Source organism: Rhinolophus hipposideros (genome assembly GCF_964194185.1).
Source record: "Rhinolophus hipposideros genome assembly, chromosome: 5".
NCBI classification, from domain to species: Eukaryota; Metazoa; Chordata; class Mammalia; order Chiroptera; family Rhinolophidae; genus Rhinolophus; species Rhinolophus hipposideros.
In genome coordinates, this window is record NC_138051.1 from 78387036 (window position 1) to 78406630 (window position 19595).

At 39.4% G+C, this 19595-nt stretch overlaps 1 protein-coding gene across 3 annotated transcripts in view; it reads left to right on the forward strand.

The window, feature by feature from the left end:
* Positions 1 to 18332, forward strand: part of LIN52 (lin-52 DREAM MuvB core complex component) — a 98202-nt gene extending 79870 nt beyond the window's left edge. For all 3 annotated transcript variants that reach the window (XM_081049425.1, XM_081049423.1, XM_081049424.1), the window contains one exon: positions 16366 to 18332. In XM_081049425.1, coding sequence (XP_080905551.1) covers positions 16366 to 16421 — 56 coding nt within the window. In that variant the 3' untranslated portion in view covers positions 16422 to 18332. The remainder of the gene's footprint in view (positions 1 to 16365) is intronic.
* The last annotated feature ends 1263 nt before the right edge of the window (positions 18333 to 19595 follow it).

A 19595-nucleotide genomic window follows, 5' to 3' on the forward strand; every position in this document is an offset into this window, starting at 1 on the left:
GGCTCTGCTCCCGCTCCCCACATAAGAATGCAGGACACAGTGAGGCCAAAAAGGAACACCCACGGAGCCATAAATAGGGGAGTCACACCACTATATTCTAGCCATATATAACTATATATATATAACTATATATACACCACTATATAACTAGCCACAGCTGATGGCCATCCAATCACAGTTGATGGCCATTTACTACCTGAGCCAGCACCTTTCTATGTGAGGCCGAAAGCCTGGAAACTGCTTTCTGGGGCTCTGTCCCCACACGCCTTTTAGTACTACTTTGATATCCACAAGAAATCCCAAACAGTGCTGGGAATCAAGTGGGTACTTCGGGCTGATTGTAAGATCTATTTCATAATGTTCACTTGCACCTTCACCAGTGACCTAATGGAAAGCTTTTAAAAAGGAGCTAGCCTTGGCTTGCCTGGGTGTTCCTAGATAGTACAAATATCAAATATATCAAATATCATCCCTTTTCTAAAGTTTTTCCTGTAAATCCAACCCAAATCTTCTGCAGCATTAATTATCTCACATTCATAATGTGTTGTATACTTTTTATAGGTTTGATGACATTGTTTGATAATTGTTTGCCAATGAGTCTTCTGCCAAGATTGTCAGGGTTAAGGATTATATGGTAACCCAACACTCAGCACAATGCATGGCAATAGGGGGCAGAGCTTAAGTTTCAGTAAAAATTCTAGTCCTTTGGCTGAATGTTTTAATTTCTCTTTTTGTTAGTCATATTTTCTAAAAACAGTCTCTCCTCTACTTTTAGCTTTATGGTAAGAAATATGCTTTATGATCATACTTTTAATGAAACAAAATCCTACTTCCTCTTTTAGTAATGAATTAGAACCACAGAGATCTGGAGACAAAAATCTGAGAGCCTGGATAACATAGGTTAGTAGTTCTCAAACTAGCATACATGAGAATCACCTGAAGGGCTTGTTAGAACATGGATTCTTTGGGCCCATCTTCTAGAGTTTCTGATTCAGTAGATCTGGAATGGCCGCCTGAGATTTTGTATGTCTATCATGTTCCCAAAGTGATGCTGATTGTGGTTGGTCCGAGGACCACACTTTGAGAACCACTAATATAGGTTATCAGTTCTAACTAACCCACCTGAAAGACCTCCTGTATATTGAAATAAGGTGGATTCCTGATATCCCCACCCCTCCCTCTCCTTAAGGTTTTTTTGGGGAAAGTACTCCATAATGACAAAGCTCTCTTCACAACTGAACCGTTGATGAGCAAACAAGCCCAAAGGAGGGGGGAAGGTTTTTCTAAGGAAAATTGGTTTTTTTGGTTTCTCTTCATCTGCAGTTAGAGGAAATAACGGGCACGCAGTGAGAACTTACTGTCTAGTTGAGGAAACTAGATTAGAGCTCTAACCTTGTGATTTTGAGGCCAGTGGTCCAGCATCTATAAAATGCTTCTTTTACTTTTACTTCTGTATTGTTTTGAATGCAAATAAAATTTTTTTAATATTTTAAATTTAATTATTAAGCATTATAGTAAATGTCTACATAGTATCTAATTAACCAGACTTCCCTTTCTATATGTTTAGCCATATTGATTCCCCATAAGTTGTTTTTAAGATCCTAAGATATGGCCTATCCTGTCAATGAAAGACTGTTTTTTTCATTTGGTTTATTGTATGTTAACTATTGTATGTTATTGTATATTTAACTACGTACAGGTTAAACTCTAGAGTTTCAGTGATACAGACTATTATACACAGTATAATATTTTCTGGCTGAGACTTTTTTGTGTTCTAATTATTTTAAATTAATAATTCATGAATGTTATAAATAAGATTATTCAGAAACATCAAAACTGGATATTCTGAAAAAACAGAAGATTAACTAGTTGCTATTTGTAATCACAAAGAAAATAACCACTACCATATGACTTCCCAAGTAGACACATCATACAGTCAAGTTCTTACCTGATTGTGATGTGCTTTTAAAAGAAATTCATAATCAAGTAAAGACAGTAATTATTGTACCTTTGTACTACTACATGATTTTAGGGGAAAAGATTTTTTTAATTTAAGGCTTACTGGATAACTACTATATATTGTACATTTTTTTCCAAGTCTGTAAGGCAAATTATCTTTAAAAGTCTCTTCCATTGATTAATTTATAGTCTGGTCAGGTTGAGAACATGAACCATACATACGTGAAACCACAGTGCAAACAATTAAAATTCAAATTATCAGCTAGAACAAGTAATTTGTTTTAAATTGGATAAATCAGCATCTATGAAGTAAAAGAGTGATCAAAGTGAAGTAGGATTAGTGAGGTCATCCTTTATATACACAGTTGTTGATCGTGTGAGGGCAAACTATTTGAAATTTAGCTGGACTAGTGAAAGTTCAGATTAAGCTGTTCTTTGTAACTTGTTAGCTATTGGATTGTCCTAGACCTTAAAGTCAGTCTTGCTACCAACCTCTAAAGCTTTTTCTGAGAAGACTCAGTAAATGAGTAACTGAGGATTCATTCTCTCCACCTCCCACAAAATTTTGTAAAAGCAACATGTTGAGCGAGGGAGCTTCCCTCGTAGTTGTTTTCTGAATAAATTGAAAACCGTGCTCTTAGGTCTGTCATTATGATTTCTTAAATAATTTAGAGAGACAAAAGTTGGAAGGCAACAGCTCCTTATTATTAGTCTTACTTAAGTTAGATTTGGTAGACTTAAAATATATGTAATCTGCTTTTGATTGTTTGGTCATGTGTAATTTGTTCCTCATCCAAAGAATTTAGCAATGGAAATAAACCTTCATGACATGAAAAGTCACCATCTTTCTAAGACTTTTCCTGTCCATCCATTTCCAAGCCCTCTTCAGACTTAATTTCCATGTCTCTGTTCCCTGGCCTACTCTTCATTGTGTTATGATATGTAGTGATAATGAGAAAAGGCTGTATTTCCAGAGAAACGTTTGGTGAGGTTTTCTTTTTATTATGGAGATTTTTCAAGCATAAACTAACTAGAGAGAATGCTATCATAAACACCACGGACACATCCCCAGCTTCAATAATTGTCAGCTTGCTGCCATTCTTGTTTTATGTCTGTCTCCTTATTTCACACTTTTTGTTGTGGTTATGTTGTTGGCTGGAGCATTTTAAAGCAAATCAGTACCATTTCATTCATAAATACTTTAATATGTACCTCTAACCAAGAAGGTCCTTTAAAAAAATTTTTAAAAAACAACAACACTGTTTTTACACAACCAAAAAAATAGTAATTCCTTAATAACATCTAACAGTCCATGTCCAGTGTGGCTCAAAATTGTGTTTTTTACAATTGGTTTGTATGGATCAGGACTCAGACAAGGTCTACACGTTGCATTTAGTTGATGGGAATTTTTGGTCTCTTAATCTTATCTGAAACCACATTCGCTACGTCCTCCAGGTTCTTTTCTCCATGTTATTTAATCATTGAAGAAACTCAGTTGTTTGTCCTATAGCATTTCCCACATTTTAAATTTAGATGACGTTATCCTGGTGGTAACATTCCACATTTACCTCTTTTCCCTCGAATTCCTGTAATCTGATACAGTTAGAGAATAAATTGGGTTTGAATTCAGTCTTTTGGTAAGAATGCTTCAGAAGTGGTACCGTATACTTGCTCTTGCTGCTTCACGTCAAGAAGCATATGACTGACCTCTGTTTGTTACAGTTTCAGTGAGGGTAAGTGGGTTTAGGTGGTATCTGTCGGTTCTTTTTGTAATAATGTTGATGATGATGATGATTCTAATAAATCAGCAACTATTTGGTTTCCCTAAAATACAATTCAAAGAGGAAAGCCAGGGAAAATGCTAGATTTTCCCTCCTTTTATTTATTAATTTTCAGAACATGAAATGAGTTGAAGTGACTGAGGGCTTTTAAAAAATATTATAGATGTTTGTATTTGATGTGTTTCAATGTATAATCATTATTCTTTTTGACACTCAAAACTGCCCCATCTTTGGTTACTGGATGCCCCTTCAAGTTGACTCCTAGTAATTTGGCATGATCCTAGTAATCTTTGGGAACGTCCTTGCTTCCAGCCTGTCAAGATGTCCTTGGTTCATTTACTTCTTCAGACTTGTAATCTCATCCATTTCTCCAAGGAACCCTAGTTGCTTTTAGTAGAAATCTAAGTACTAAGAGTATTCGTTGTTATTGGACTGTCATTGCTTCTAGGCTGTTCCATGGACAGGGTTAGTAAGTGTTTTTGTTTTTCAAAAAGAGGAAGAAATTGTGTTCCTACCAATATGCCCAGTTCAAATTCAAGATGTTAAAGGGTTTCTACTTAATGTGTTTGATTTCATAATATCTCTTTTCTCTTAAGCTGAAAATCTTGGTTTCTAATAATTAACATTGTTTATTTGTTTTAACCCACAATAAAATTTTCATCGAAAGAACTAACTACAAGACTGCTGGCTGCAGTTTAAGATTTCTCTGTGCTTTTTTTATATTCTTAAGATACTAACTTATAAGGATGTACAGTCAGAATATGTCTTTTTAAATTATTTAAATTTTTGTACTGTATGGTTATGCCAAATATTATAGATTTGAGTTAGTTTATTTCAATTTTTAGATTTTGCCTTTTTCTATTTAATGAATTTTGTTTTCTAGTATGTAAAATAGTTACATGGTGTCCCAAAGTAAAATGTATAAAATAAGTGTCTACTTTCCATCTCTATTCTTTCCCCCTCTTTTCCTTCCCATAAGTAACCATCATTGTTAGTAAAAAACTAATACTAAACTTTATCCTTCCATTGTTTCTTTTGAAAATATAAGTAAATATACAACTGTGTTTTTTCCTTGTCCTAATTTTCCACATAAGGTTATATTCTATACATAATCTTCTGCAGCTTTCTTTTTACACTTAGTGTTTTTTGGCGATCTCTCCATAACAGTATATAGATATCTTCATTCTTTTTACAACTGAACAGTACTCTGTAATAAGGTTATACCAACCCCCTCCCTACTGATGGACAGTTGGGTTGTTTGCAGTCTTCACCTATTACTAATAGTGCTGAAATGAATAGACATGTGAATACCCGATTTGATATTTTTGCTGGTGTCTCTTTGGGAAAACTTCCTAGAATTGGAATTGCTGACTAAAATATACATGTAATTTTACTAGAGCAAAAATTGTTTATGCATACTGTCCATTAAGAATTGAAAAGGAAGCAGCATTTCTCTTTCCTCAAAAATGAATAAATGATTTCAATAGATACATAGTTGAGCACCTACTACGTGCCTGTTGCTAGGGATACAACAGAAGGGTCTACAGAACTTCACGGAGCATGAAGATAAATAAAGTAATTTTAGATTTTGGTAAGTGCAATGATGGAAATAAATGGGTTTATATGAAAGAGAGTAACTGAAGAGGACTCACTTTAGATAAGGTGGTCATATGAGGAAGGCCTCTCTCTGAAAAAGTGATACTTGAGCTGAGACATGAAGGGTAAAAGTGATTAACACTGTCATTTATTGAGTTTCCTACTATATGCCAGGCAGAATTTTCTTGCATTACCTTATTTAATCTTACGACATGCTACAAAGTCTATTTTATAATTCCTATTTTTACAGATGAGAAAACTGATGCTAAGAAAAGTAAATTACTTGTTCAAGGTCTTGAAGATTGGAAATGGGGGCTGGGATTTGAATCAAATCTAGACCTGTCTAATTCCAAAGCCTTTTGGAATTAGATAAGTTAAAACCTTTTTACTGTATTACATTGCCTCTCCTAACCAGAAAGAAAGTTAGTGAAGAATACTGAGTTAGTGGAGTAAATGGTTTAGACTCTTCATTTTACCTGACAGAAACAGTGTTTTGTTCTTTCTTTTAAATCACTGATCATTTTTATTACTGAATCATTACAAATTCAGAATACATATGCTTGTTTTATTTGGGAATATTATACAAGAAAATAGGGAAACATACCTTCTTGTCCAAGTTAAATAAAATAATTTCAATATCTGTTTTTATTGTTTTCAACTTAATGATGGTTCTATGTTTATAATACTGTAGTACAAATATCCCCCCACATAGTTCTAGGCTATTAAAGTGATGCACTAAAAAATAAAAATAAAAAATAAATGAATAAAATGATGCACTTTCTAAATATCTTATTTATTTATTTCCCAAATATTTGTTAAAATCTATATGCAAGGTACTCTACAAGTATCTGTTTAAAATAACTTTAGTAAGTAAAATAACCAAAACATTGTTCAAAGTACAGTAAATAGCCATAAAATTAATCTTAGGGGGAAATACTGGGTTTTTTGGACCAGCACTTAAATGGATTATCTTGTCTCACAATAACCCAGTGAGATGGGTACTAATCCTCATTTTACAGATGAAGGAACTGAGGCACAGAGAAGCTACATAATTTACCTGATCTTACCCTCTAATAAGTGATAGATTCAGATCTAGGTTCAAATCCTATGCAATCATACGTTTTCTATCATAAGTATTAAAAAGAGCATATCAAACAAGAAAGTGGGAAAATATATTCTTGCTGGTGAGTTAAATCCATATTGTTGTCCATTGAACCATCCCTGAAGATTCATAGACATTTTCTTTGGTGTCTTAAACTATAACTAGCTGCTGTTTAAAACCCAGATTCTAATTTTACAAACAAGGCCGCTTCTAACAACATTAAAATAAAATGATATTCCCTGGCTGAAAGAAAAATCCTTCAGTAACTATGGGAATGCTTGTGGTACGAAGACAGCATCTTAAATCTCTATGCAAGTAATACACAAAGTGTTATTGCAATGAAAAAAAATAGTGGTGTGAATAATACCTGCTCACAGCCCAAGACACTTGATGTATCTTGGGCCTCAGTGTTTGTTGGATTTTGCAATTTCATGAGCAAGATTTGTATTTTTTTAAGTTCTATATTTCTCTGTGTTCCACTTGATGTCAAATCTGTATTCTTAGATTGTAGGGTTCCATTAAAAAAATAAATAATCTCAGCCCCTCCTCCCTCTATTCCCCCTCCCCCCGCACTCATTTTGTATAATATGGTAATGATATCACCGTAGCAGTAATTACGGGTCATCTTCATTTCTTTCATCTCTGCCTGTTCTGATGGCTTCATTCCTTTGACGGAAAAGATTTGGCTCTGGGTGCTATGATTATTTTGTTAAGCGTTATTCGAATAGACAGGAGTGAGAGAAATTAATCAATCCAAATGCAATTAGCATCATGTTTAACCCAGTGATGGACGTCTCAAGGTGAAACAGCCAGGGGAGTTTCAGACATTATTATTCAATCCAGTGGTTCTTATCTAAATTATAATCAAGAGAGGTTTTTATTGGCTTCTCAGTGTGAAGATGTAACTCTTTGCCTGCCCTGGGGGTCAAGACAAGGGAGTCCTTTTCCTCCATAGACTTTAGCTAGTGCCAGCACCTTGCAGTTGGGGATGTTCCAAGCAGGAAACTTTGTAATATCCAAGTCCTTTGAAATTGTCTATACTGTGATCTTGGTCTGATTTTCCTGAGAGTGGAATCTAGCCTGTGGATAAATTGTGTAATTTGGGGCAAAATATTTTTTGTAGTCACTTCGACTAGTTATTCTATCTTAACTTTACATGATAGATTATTATTGCTGTTCTCACTTTATGGATGAGGAAATTAAGACTGTGTGAAGCTACTAGACTTTGGTCATAATAAATGTCTCACCACAACATATACCTATATAAAGGCCCTGAAGCATGAATTTCTATACAAATATATGAGTACTTAAAAGTTCTCGCCCCAAGAGTATTAATTAATCCATTGCTTTGATCTCATTGCCTTTCATTCAGTTGAGTTTATCCTTGGAAAGGGAACTAAGTGAATCCATGAGTAGACGTGTAAGGCCCTCTGAAAAGGAAACAAAATACAAATAAGAAGTTGTTAGCTCCCATTTTTTGAACACAAATCTTTGGGGTTTTTGTTGTTGTTTTGGGTTTTTAGTAGGGAGAAGGATGATAAAGAGAACTGGATGTTTGAAATCCAGTCCTGTTTTGCTCTTAAAAGAGTGCAGGGCAAGGAGAGTTGATGTTGAAACACAGACTTCACCTGAATACACCATTTTTCAAATGCCTGACAATTAAGATTCTTCTACTTCTGCTTTCAATCTTCAGGCATCATGGCTGACACTTCCCATATTTTATGTTCCTGTTTGATGTTTTATATTCTGAGAATAAATCTGTTGGCTGGATATTTCTGTCCTTTTTTTTCTGTTGTGAAAAGCCATTAAAATTATTTTCCATATTGGAGCTGTCCAAATTTGTTTACCTGTATGTTGAGTCCTGGCTTTTCTTTTTCATATTATTTCTTTGATTAAACATTTTCTGATAAAAGGCCTTACTGTGAATTGAAGAAAAAATGGTATAAAATTATCTTTTTCTGAATTCACTGGAAGAAGCACTGTTCTTAGACGCCTCACTCTTTTGGAAGAAAAAATCTCGTTAGACAAGACACCCAATAGACAAAATAGAAAAGGAATCTGGAAAGTGTTCCCCATAAAGGCTTCTTTGAGAATTCTGAGGATGGAGATTTTGATAGTCTGTGATAGTTTGGTCACAGATGTGGTCACAGATGTGGCATCCAGACTGTACTTTTCTCAAATATATGTTTCAGTCTCCTTTTTGAAATGCTTATGCCAGAAGAACTTGAGTCAAAACCCCCAAGGCTGTTCTGGCTCACCTTCACATGCTACGTTCATATATTTTAGAGGAAAGAGATTTCTACCAAAGACTTCCACTTGTGTGTGCTCTCCCACAAGAGTTCACTGAGAATGGTTAACTGACTTTACTGTAATTACCCCACCTTCTGAGGGCCACCAAGCCTACTGAGGCTCCAAGAGACCCTCCTCATCCAGTGACATCCATTCACAGAGCCGACTCTTGACAATGGCACCAGCACCATCTGCTCTCATAGTAGAGGTGTTAAAAAGTGCTTAGTCCTTGACTTGAAATATCGATCACTTAGTAGTACGTTCTGTGTGGAGGTCTGAACTGGAGCCTGGTGAAGAATCTCGGTCTGGCAGACTGCCCTGGAACTGCTCTGCTGTACTCTGGTGGTGTGCCAGAGCGGCAGAAACACTTCCCACATTCCTGTGAGAGAGAAATCAGCCTTCTAAATCACATCGGTTTCCTTGTTTTCTCCTCTGATCCACCAAAAGACCTGTGAAGAGCTAGCCCCATCTCAAAGGCCACTTCTAGTTTCTTTGAATCTTCCCTGATACTTAGTACAGAGCAGGCACGCTGTGTGACTGACAACTCTTCCCCCACCCTCTTCGTGCTTTCTTCTGCACAGCACAACTGATGACTAGGAGATCTGTCTTCTCATAGTTGTTAGAATGCATTCAAGGTTTTAGGGAACAAAAAAGTAATTTTCAAAGAGTTAAAACCATAAAAATGGCATCGTTTCTATAAAACATCTTCTGCCATGTTTCCCCAAAAATAACACCTACCCCAAAAATAAGCCCCAGTTAAGATCATCAGCCAGACGGATGCATTTAGTATGTTATAATGACGTTCCAGAAGAAGATGACATGACTATTTGAATAAATGTAGATTGTTGTACATAAAAAAATGAGACATCCCCTGAAAATACACCCTAAAGAGTCTTTTGGAGCAAAAATTAATATAAGACCTGGTCTTATTTTCGGGGAAACACGATATGAAGCTAAGTAAATAAATAGCCTTTTAGAAAACTGATTTAAACTAAACTAACTAGGGTTTTGTGTGTTCCTTATTGCTGGAAGTAGCTGCTGGTGTAGTTAAGGAAGATGGCTGTCTCTAGCTAACACCAACATTACTCTGGGTATGACCCTTCAGAGTATATGTTACACAGACACCGCAAATCATTCATCTTTCCACCTGTTTTGCATTTGAGCTCTTTTTGAAAGTAAGTACTGTGTTTCCACAAAAATAAGACCTAGCCGAACCATCAGCTCTAATGCGTCTTTTGGAGCAAAAATTAATATAAAACCCAGTATTATATTATATTATATTATATTATATTATATCATATTATATTAACCTGATCTTATAGTAAAATAAGAAAAATTAATTCTTGCTCCAAAAGACGCGTTAGAGCTGATGTTCCGGCTAGGTCCCATTTTCGGAGAAACACAGTAGTTTGCCCTCCTTTTGCCAGTCCTGGTGCTACTTGTATCCTCATTCAGTGACGACCTGGTACCTCTGGTGAAGCAGCAGCTGAGGAAATAGCCAATGAAAAACCCAGGAAGGAGTTAAGACTAAGAACAATGGTCATATTAATTTGAAGATGGTGTGGCGGTTTAAGATTAACGGGCATAGGCCACTGAGTAAAATAATGAAGGCCTGTAGTGAACGACAGGGTTTATCAGTGAGCTAGATCAGATTCCACTTTGATGGGCAGCCGATTGAACCAGTGAAATAGACACACCTGCACAGTGGGGCCTGCACCGTTGGAAATGGAGTTTGAAGATACGGTCAGTGTGTTCCAGCCTCTCAGGCAGGAGGGAACTTGCTATTTAGTCCAGAGCTCAGTTTGCACAGACCAAGAAGACATTCTCAGTCAGAAAACCACAATTTGGTTCCACCACATCCTGACTCCTGTAGTATGGATTTCTCTATTCTTTCATTTTCCTCTTCCTCATTCCCTTATTGTACATAAAGTAACTGTTGTGTATGCACAAGCATATTGCCTTTTTTTTTTTAACTAAATACCAAATGGTATGTTTTGAGTGACATCAAATAGATATGGGACGGGGGGGTGGGGGGGGGGGAACGGTTTTGTGAAAGTACCCAAATCTCCATTACCGGCATGCTTATTCAGCTCTTACCTTTCATATTCCAGTAAGTTATTTTACCTTCATTGTTTAACAAAAGCCACCAAAATTCCTTTCATACCTTGTTCAACTGGAGAATTTTTAATGTTTTTCATTTATCTTTGCGAAAGCAAGCACAATTTTATAACTTTGTTGTACATAGCTGTTATATTAGAGCAATATGTCTTTGGGTGGAGATAAATTACTGTAAAAGAAATGAATCCTAGATAATTTTCCCATCAGGTGTCTCGTTGCTTAAATAAACTTCTTGTTTGAATGAAAAAAGTGGTTGTACAGTAGCCAGCATTGGCTGCATGCCTCTGTGACCTTTGTATTCATATCCCGCCTTGAGCGGATGAGGAAACTGAAACCTGGGACGATGAGTTGGATGACTTGCCTTCAGAGGCAGTTAAGTGTGGAGCCGTTAAGAGTAGGGTCAGTAGAGGAGCTGCGGTTCAAATCCAAACCTGTCTGAGGCTGAAAGCCCAGCTCTTTTCACAGTTATGCTGTCTCCTTTGTTTCCTGGCCACACTCGTATTAGTCTCCAGGTAGCCTGTTGCTCTTTGGGATGTGAGAGACCCAATGGGAAGTAACTCTTCTCTACCTCACTAATGTTTTTAATTATACTGAGGCACAGAAATATTTAAAGTAGTTTGCATTGGGACTGAAAACCAAACATGAGCTTCTTCCATTTCATTAAAAGTTACTTCATCTTTACATTGTTCCCTACATTAAAGCCAAGCAGAATTTTATCAGGCCATTCCCTCAAAGTTGTAATCTGGAAAATCTTTCTGTAATGAAGCCCATATGTCATGGGCGAAAGGTGCAAAGCCCTGGAGGAGAGCGCTGGTCTCGTGGGAGATTCTGCACCCAATCTCGTTAACCAGGGTGCTTCTGGTAATCCCTCATCCCCTCACCGGTGAGAAATCAATCTGTACCACTGAATTTTTTCCAACCAGCCAGCAGAAAATTTACTGCAGAGGAGGCAGTTTGGGGACAGTCATTGTGGAGAGGGAGCCAGAGGCAAGGCTAAATGTAGGATGGAGGAATTGGAGAGTCTAACGAAGAGATGATATTAAACCACACACCAGCTTCACAGCAAGCAGGGTGGAGTCCTCCCTTCGGCCCTGACCTCTAAGTATTCCCAGGTATTTATGGCTGCCACAAACCTGACATCCCTAGGGCACCTACGAAGGGGGTAAGAGAAACAGCATAAACCTGGAAGCTGGTTGTCATTTAGCCATTTGCTGTCTTTAAATGTGTACAGGTGGCCCCTCTCCCATGTTCTCTGCAGCAATTCACATGTTCACCCTATGGGGACAGTCTCTGTTGCGGCTTGCTCAGTTTGTGGTCTTGCTCTGTGTAAGAGAGTCTGTACCTCATGACCACATGGAGGTCATGCTTCTCGTCTGCCCAGCGTGCACTGGTGGCTGACTAGTGGATCCCTCCTGGCATAGTTACTAGGATGTGGTAGCAGTGTTTCCTTCCTGTCGAACCTATAACCTTAGAGAATTAATCCAGAATTAGAAAATAGTTAAGAAATTGTATTGACTCTAGATACAACTCTCTCTAGCAATCTTGTCTCTAGGATTGTCTTCCAGCACATTGTGGGGAAAAAAGAACCAGGAGAGAAGGGAAGAACTGGAAATGCCAAACTGAGGCACGTGTAATCTTACCCTGGCCATTAATTCAAGAATTATACCGAGCTGTAACTGTTGGGAAGAAGAAGGGATGAAACTGGGCAGGGGGACATAGAAATACCTTCCTCTCCTCTGTAATCAAGCCATAGACATCTCTGAAGTTCCCCCAAGACATTTGAAATCCTTTGTGGGAGTTTTTTAGGAAAATGCATTTACATATAAAACCTTTCCGAAAGGTAGGTGTGTGTGTGTGTGTGTGTGTAAGAGGAATACAGAATGGTAGCAGAAGGCAGTCTCCCTACTCCTAATGGGATTTTGTAGCAGCATGTGCGAGTTTGTTTCAGAAGTCAAAAATGAACAGATGTTGGTATAAATTACCTCTGTGTCTGATGTCTTGCAAATTAAAAGCGCGGTTGGCATCACTAAACAATTTCACTAGGTTTAGGGGGGTGTGGTTAGCAGGCGGTGATTACTGTAGCAGGTCGGTTAGAGTCTTCACACTGCAGCAGAGCAAGAGAGCAAGGATAAAGAAATGAGGAATAAAATAAGGGGTATGTGAATTAATCAGAGATGTTAACATCTCTGATGACAAGTGAACAGGAGGGCACGTGTTCTGGAACAGCCCCTGACCCACGGCAATTTCTCTGTGCACAGAAAGGGGTTGGTGCTTAGGATATGATTTATAGGGCACGGCCTTCTTTTAGGGGCTGCTGTGTCACAAATTCGTATATCTCCTATATAGGACTGGCGAGTAGGAAAACTTTCTCCCCTCCCATGTGGAAGATGATGTCTTTTGAATTACTTCTACTTTTACGGTGGTTTCCTGCAGCTCTGTGTACCTAGATTAGGTTGAAGGGGGAGGAATGATTGAGTGGGAAAAGGGTGGTTAAAAAGGATTGGTTAAATTCAAGGAGAGCTTGCCACTGAGAGACTTTGGAATATCCATTTATTTTTCCTTTTAAATCCTTTTGATCCCTTGAATAGATTGTTTATTTCGTGTTTTTTTCTTTTTTTAATTTTAAGTCTTAAAATATTGGTAATTCTCCCATTTGGGGAAAAACAGTAAGAAATTGGGGAATCTAAAGAGCAGAAGGCAGAAAATTAGTAAGATTGGTATCCTGGCCCTGAATTTTTGGAACAAGGCTCTGCTCTATCCAGCGGGGTTTTGTGTTACCCATGTCTGGCTTCCAGCGCCTGCTTCTAGTCATGTTGCAGGACCATTTAATGCTGTGCTTAAGGTCCTTACTAAGCACTGGAGAGGAGGCAGAAAACCCATCCGGTAGAAATAAGTGAGGAGACCCACGCTGGCCAAAAGTATAAGTCAGTATCTAGAGGATCAGGCTGAGGGAAACGAGTCCAAGGAAGAAGATTTTTGAGATTGCTGGCCTCTCTCATTTATTCACTCAGGGAGTAGGTACTGAGCAGCAGGCTACTTACCCTCCTTTGAAAGGTGTTGTGTTAATCATACCACTATACCACGCATGTTCATTGCTGAATATCCAAGAGGGCAGGGTAGGTGGCATTAATATGCTACTCATTTTACAGATGAAAAAACTGAGGCTCAGAGATCTTACCCAGCTCACAGTGTCACCCAGCTGATAAATTGGGTAGAATTTAAATTGAGTTCAAATCCTGTGTTCTCTGAAAGAAGTGATGCTGCCTGTCATGGGCAAGAGAAGTCTTATTTGGACTTCCTCTGGGGTGGTTAGCCCTTGCCCCCGCCCCAATCTCTCCATTAATCTGGCATTATTTCCATCAAGGGAAATGATTTTTCTTGCCAAATAAGCAAGGTAAATTTAAAAAGAACCCCACAATACAAAGAATAGAGCACCAAGGGCCACTGACAAGCCTCTTACTGTTTGTCTGTGGAAGGGAAAGAAACTAACTTGGTCGTGATCCTACGCGGCTCTCGTTCTTTGGCATATTATCATTCACAGAACCCACATGTCCTCAGCATTCTGCTGGTGCTGGTAATACTGGTGATAATAAAACAGCCTCTGCTCTCTGTTCTTACACTTCAGCGGAGGAAGATAAGGATTTAAACAAGGAATTACGAGTCTTATAGAAGTTTGCATGTATAAGACTCGGTATAAATCCACCAAGAAAGGAACAGTCAGTTTGATTCGGGCCCGGGGTGGGGCTGTGGGCACCAGAGACAAGACAAGCCCCGAGGCTTCCGTTCTGAGTTCAGGGGGTTTCCTTTCCCTTTGTTGGAGCTCAGAACTTGTGGAAGATGAGGAATGTATATAAACTACAGTTACCAGAAGAAGTCTTCCTGTGGTTACAAAGTTTATGTTGTTTCATTTCTTCATTGTACAAACAAACCAGGGACTGTTACTTAGGGAGTGGGGGTGGGGAGTGGGAGCCCTTCATCTAGTACCGTTTGCTCCAGACTTGGGCAAGGTAGCAAAGAGGCGCGGGCGAAGGTCCTTTTATCCCCGCAGGAGCCTCCCTAACCTCCTTACTTCTTTGGCCAAGATGGAGATGTGTTCTTGGGAGGCCACGGGGTGCAGCCTGCTGTGTCCACTGCTTGTTCCAGAAGACTTCTGGCCTCCTGGGCAAGCCATCGGAAACTTTCAGCACAGTTAAATCCACTTAAGAGATCTGAAAAGATGATTTTGTGGGGATGAGGATGAAGGGGGTGTTAGGCTACATACGATTTTTGAGGATTTGCTTGACAGAGCTAAAACAGGGCTTCTGGAGTGGCCCTTGTAATTGAGAAATGTTATACTTTCATCTTGGAGCCTCACATGTAGGAAAGTAGCTGTATAAACCCTCTCGTAACTACAGCATTCAAAGATTGATGGTGCTGAAAGTCAGAGAAAGACACATAAACCTTGCCTGGCTGTATTAAATATCTAAGGACTGACAATGCCAAGAGAGAGAAGACCAAAGCTCTATAAACCCTACTTTATTACTCCATCCACAGATGAACTGCACTGAGGGAATATAAACCCTGTTATATTACAGTATCCAGGGACAACCACTGCTGAGGGATGGGGTAAACGATCTCTAATTTTGATTTGAGATTATAAATGTCCAGAGACCAACACCCCAGAGGAGACTGTCATCTTGGTTGGTTTCTAGCCTCCAAGAGCAAACCTCTCGAGAGAGTGAACATGAGTATTAGGTTACGTTCGTGAGAGAGAGAGAGGTTTGGAGGGAATTCCCTGGTGATTTTTTTAAGGTTGGATGACAAAGTCTTCCCTAGTTGGCTTGCGCCTTATAGCAATTACCAACTTCAGAACAGCTTTGTACAGTTTTAGTTGTCAGTGGTGGTTTGCTTTTCCCCCTCTTTGGAGGTTTGTAGTGATTCAATCTGTTGTGCCCACAACTCTGTATACAGTTTCATTAATCTGCGTTTTTTTTTTAAAGATTTTACTGGGGAAGGAGAACAGGACTTTCTTGGGGAACAGTGTGTACTTCCAGGCCTTTTTTTTTCCAAGTGAAGTTGTTGTCCTTTCAATCTTAGTTCAGCTTCAAGTTGTTGTCCTTTCAGTCTTAGTTGTGGAGGGCGCAGCTCAGCTCCAGGTCCAGATGCCATTGTTAGTTGCAGGGGGCGCAGCCCACCATCCCTTGCGGGACTCGAGGAATTGAACTGGCAACCTTGTGGTTGAGAGGACGCGCTCCATCCGGGAGCTCAGCGGCAGCTCAGCTCAAGGTGCCGTGTTCAATTGTAGTTTCAGGGGGCAGAGCCCACCATCCCTTGTGGGACTCGAGGAATTGAACTGGCAACCTTGTGGTTGAGAGCCCACTGGCCCATGTGGGAATCGAACCAGCAGCCTTCGGAGTTAGGAGCACGGAGCTCTAACCGCCTGAGCCACCGGGCCAGCCCTAATCTGCATTTTTTAATTAAATCTTCCCGTGATCGCTTTGTCAGGTCTTCATTGATCTTTCATTTGCTTTTTGATTCCAGCCAGAGAGATGACACGGGGAAAATTTCTCAACATTCTAGAGAAGCCCAAGAAGTAGCAGCAGCTTGTGGACAGGATGGGCTGGGAGCTGGAACCATGTTCTTCTCCCAGTGCAGCTCTGACGATGCGAACCTCACTGCTCCCTGGAGAGAGACTGGAGGGCACACCTCCAAGACTGACCCTCTCCCCTGCGCCTGGCACTCTGCGCCTCTGAGGATATTCGGCAGCAGGAGAAGAATCTCTTCTACCCAAGGATCAGTGCAGTTATTCAGTCAGCTTCCAGACTTTGACTGTCACCTGCCTCGGATGTTGGTAACACCTGAGGGCGTATCGTTCTTAAAAGTTAAAGTCCTGCTTTCTCGTTTCTGGAAGTGATTCAGGATCTTACAGTTGATTTGATTCAACTGGCAAAGTTTGTTGTGACGTTGCTTGGATGGCTTGAGTTGCACTTGATCTCTTAGGAAGTACTGATGATGCGAGGAGCCCAGAGACCAATTAGATTCTGGACCAGACCATGCAGCTTGACCTGTGAACTCTCCAGTGTATACTAGGTTCCAAGAATCCCCAGCTGGAGAAACCAGAATCTTCCAGAAATGTATACCTGCTTTTAAAATTCTACACCTCTCATGATGTCCCATACCCCAATCCCTTCCACTCCCCACCTCCCAGCCCCCACCGTCCGTTCTGACTCCAGGGAAGGGGATTCCTTCCCGGGATCCTCTGGGATTAGCTTGTATAGTGAAAGGCCCGAGCAAGGCTGCGTTGGCTTCTAGACCTCAAGATCGATTTAAAGGTAACAGAACGGGCTTTTGAGTTCTAGTTAATCTGTTACAGATTCAAGAGGGAAAGTTAGTATGGCCTAAAAGATAGGAAAAGAGAATCGATTTAAAAACTAGAAACTTCGATTAACCTTAAAGGAATGTGCTGGGGAAGAGTGACAATGATTTGCCCCCCGTGTCCTTTCTTACAGCACCTGTCAGATATTTCACCCATATGACAGAAACACACAGATGAAAGAATTTCCTGACTTAAATATAACTCTTATGAGCTCTTTGCCAATTATCTGTCTCTGTGTTGAAACCTGAAAATCTAGCCTGTGGGTAGTATTGATTACATGTGTTCTCCATATTTTGTCATATAAGCTAGCCCCCAGCCTGTATTATTTTGAAGAGTACATGGGTTTTTCAAAATTTTATGAAAAGAACCTCCATATGGCAGTAGTCTGATGGTATTTGGACAAAAGGAAAGTTGTGGTCAGGTTTTTGGTCCTGAGTGTCTGTGCATGGTCCAGCCCTATTCAATTTAATAACTGGTCCATTTTCTGACACTATGCCTTGTTTCCCATGCTAGAATTAATGTTGGATTTTTCTCTCATTTGTGCCATTTGATCCTCCATAGAATTTTACTTCCTGACAAGAGGGGAAAAAATTGAACACAAGATTCAAAGGATGAGTATGAGAAGGAAAACATTCTGCATGGACGCTATATAGAAGGTTAGGTTTTGATTTTAAAGTTAAGCTTATTATTGACATTCCTTTATCTTAAATGCAGTTGAAGAGTGTTTGTGTGCACAAAAAATAGTGCCATAATATCAAATTCTTCTTCTGTCCTGTTTTTGAGAGTTGATGACGTCAGAAGGGGAAATTGAGAAATAAATGGAGAATATTGGAGAATATACCACCGCAAAACCAACTCAAGCCTGTAACCTGACGCTATGTAGTTGGTTTTGGTCTGCTTTGGCCTCTTTCTTTTACTGTCATCTTATTCACCAGCACTTAATGTAAGTAAATGTTTTAGAATTGAGATATTTATTGGTTTTATATTTGTCATCAGAAATGTTAATGATGTGTTTTATATTGATAATATAAATTTATGTGCAGTGTGTGCATGTATGTATTTCAGGGTGTTAGAAGATTGCACTTTGTACATGATGGTTTCTGTGTCGTCATAATAAATATGTTCTTTTTATAGGAGAGTGAGTTTTTCCTCAAAGCGCCAAGTTGCCTGTTTAAAGTATAGACCTCATCAGAAAGTGCAACTATGATGCCAAATAATGCACTATCTTCCCTTTCATCGCACAGTGGGTGGTGTGGGGCTTTATGGGGCACCTACTACTTGGTCTCCCAGCTTCCAGTCTGTCCTACTTGCCACCCAGCTCATTCATTACCACTCAACTCTCTAACGTAGTATTTAAAAATCTTTAATACCGCCCCAGGTCTGCTAAGAAAATCTGGATCTCTCACCTGGCATCTGAAACTCTCGGCACATGATCCTCCCCAGCCGTCCAGCTTGGTTTCCTTCCTCTCCAATATATGAACTCTCTGTCCCAGTGAATCGGAACAATTCCCAGTTCCTCCCTTGAATGCCTTTGCTCCTACCACTGAGTTCCTAGGAAGCCTCACTTCCCTTCTGCACATATCAAGCTTATCCTTCCTGTGAACCCCTGGTAATCCAGCTGGAAATAACCCTGCCCCCTGCATTCCTACAGCCTTTAGGTACTCCACCCTTATGACTCTTACCACACTCGGCCTTATATAGGAGTGATCCAAGTCCAGACCCTGTTGCCCTATTACATTATAAGCTCCCCGAGGCTATGGCTGTCTCCCACACATCTTGTTCTTCTTCAGTGTCTTCTTTGACTTGGGGCTTCAGAACCTATCTATTTATAGACTTCCAGTTAAATATGATGGATCGAAAACAAATACTGCTCTGCCACCTACTAAAACCCTTAGTATAGGTTCCTTTTCAACTCTGTTCAAGAACTAAAGAAGAGGAAGTATCAGTCGGTACTACTACTGTCACCCAATATAAAACTGCCAATGCCCTTTTATAGAAAACATTCCATTTTAAGGAAAGCAAATTGCTAAGCGTCACTGGCTCATCCCTGATTTCCAAGAAAACATCCGGGTGGATGACAGGTTTCTGTGATCTAGAAAAACATGGCGGGCGGGCTGACTAAAAAGGGACAGTGTGTTATTCTGTTCCAAATCTTTAGAGTGTGTTTTTCCAATAAATAATTATTTATTATTTGCCCACAGATTTGTTTTCCCTTTCCCTTTGCCATTCTTAATACCCTCCATGTAACATATCTGTTGGCTGTGAGCAGCACTGTTCTGACAAACAGCATTGGTGCCCGGAGGTACATTTTCAAATTCTTACTCAAATCTTTTCCACGAGCAGTCTCATTGCTTCTTGCTCACTTAAGTCTCTCAGTTTTAGGCCTCTGCTAATT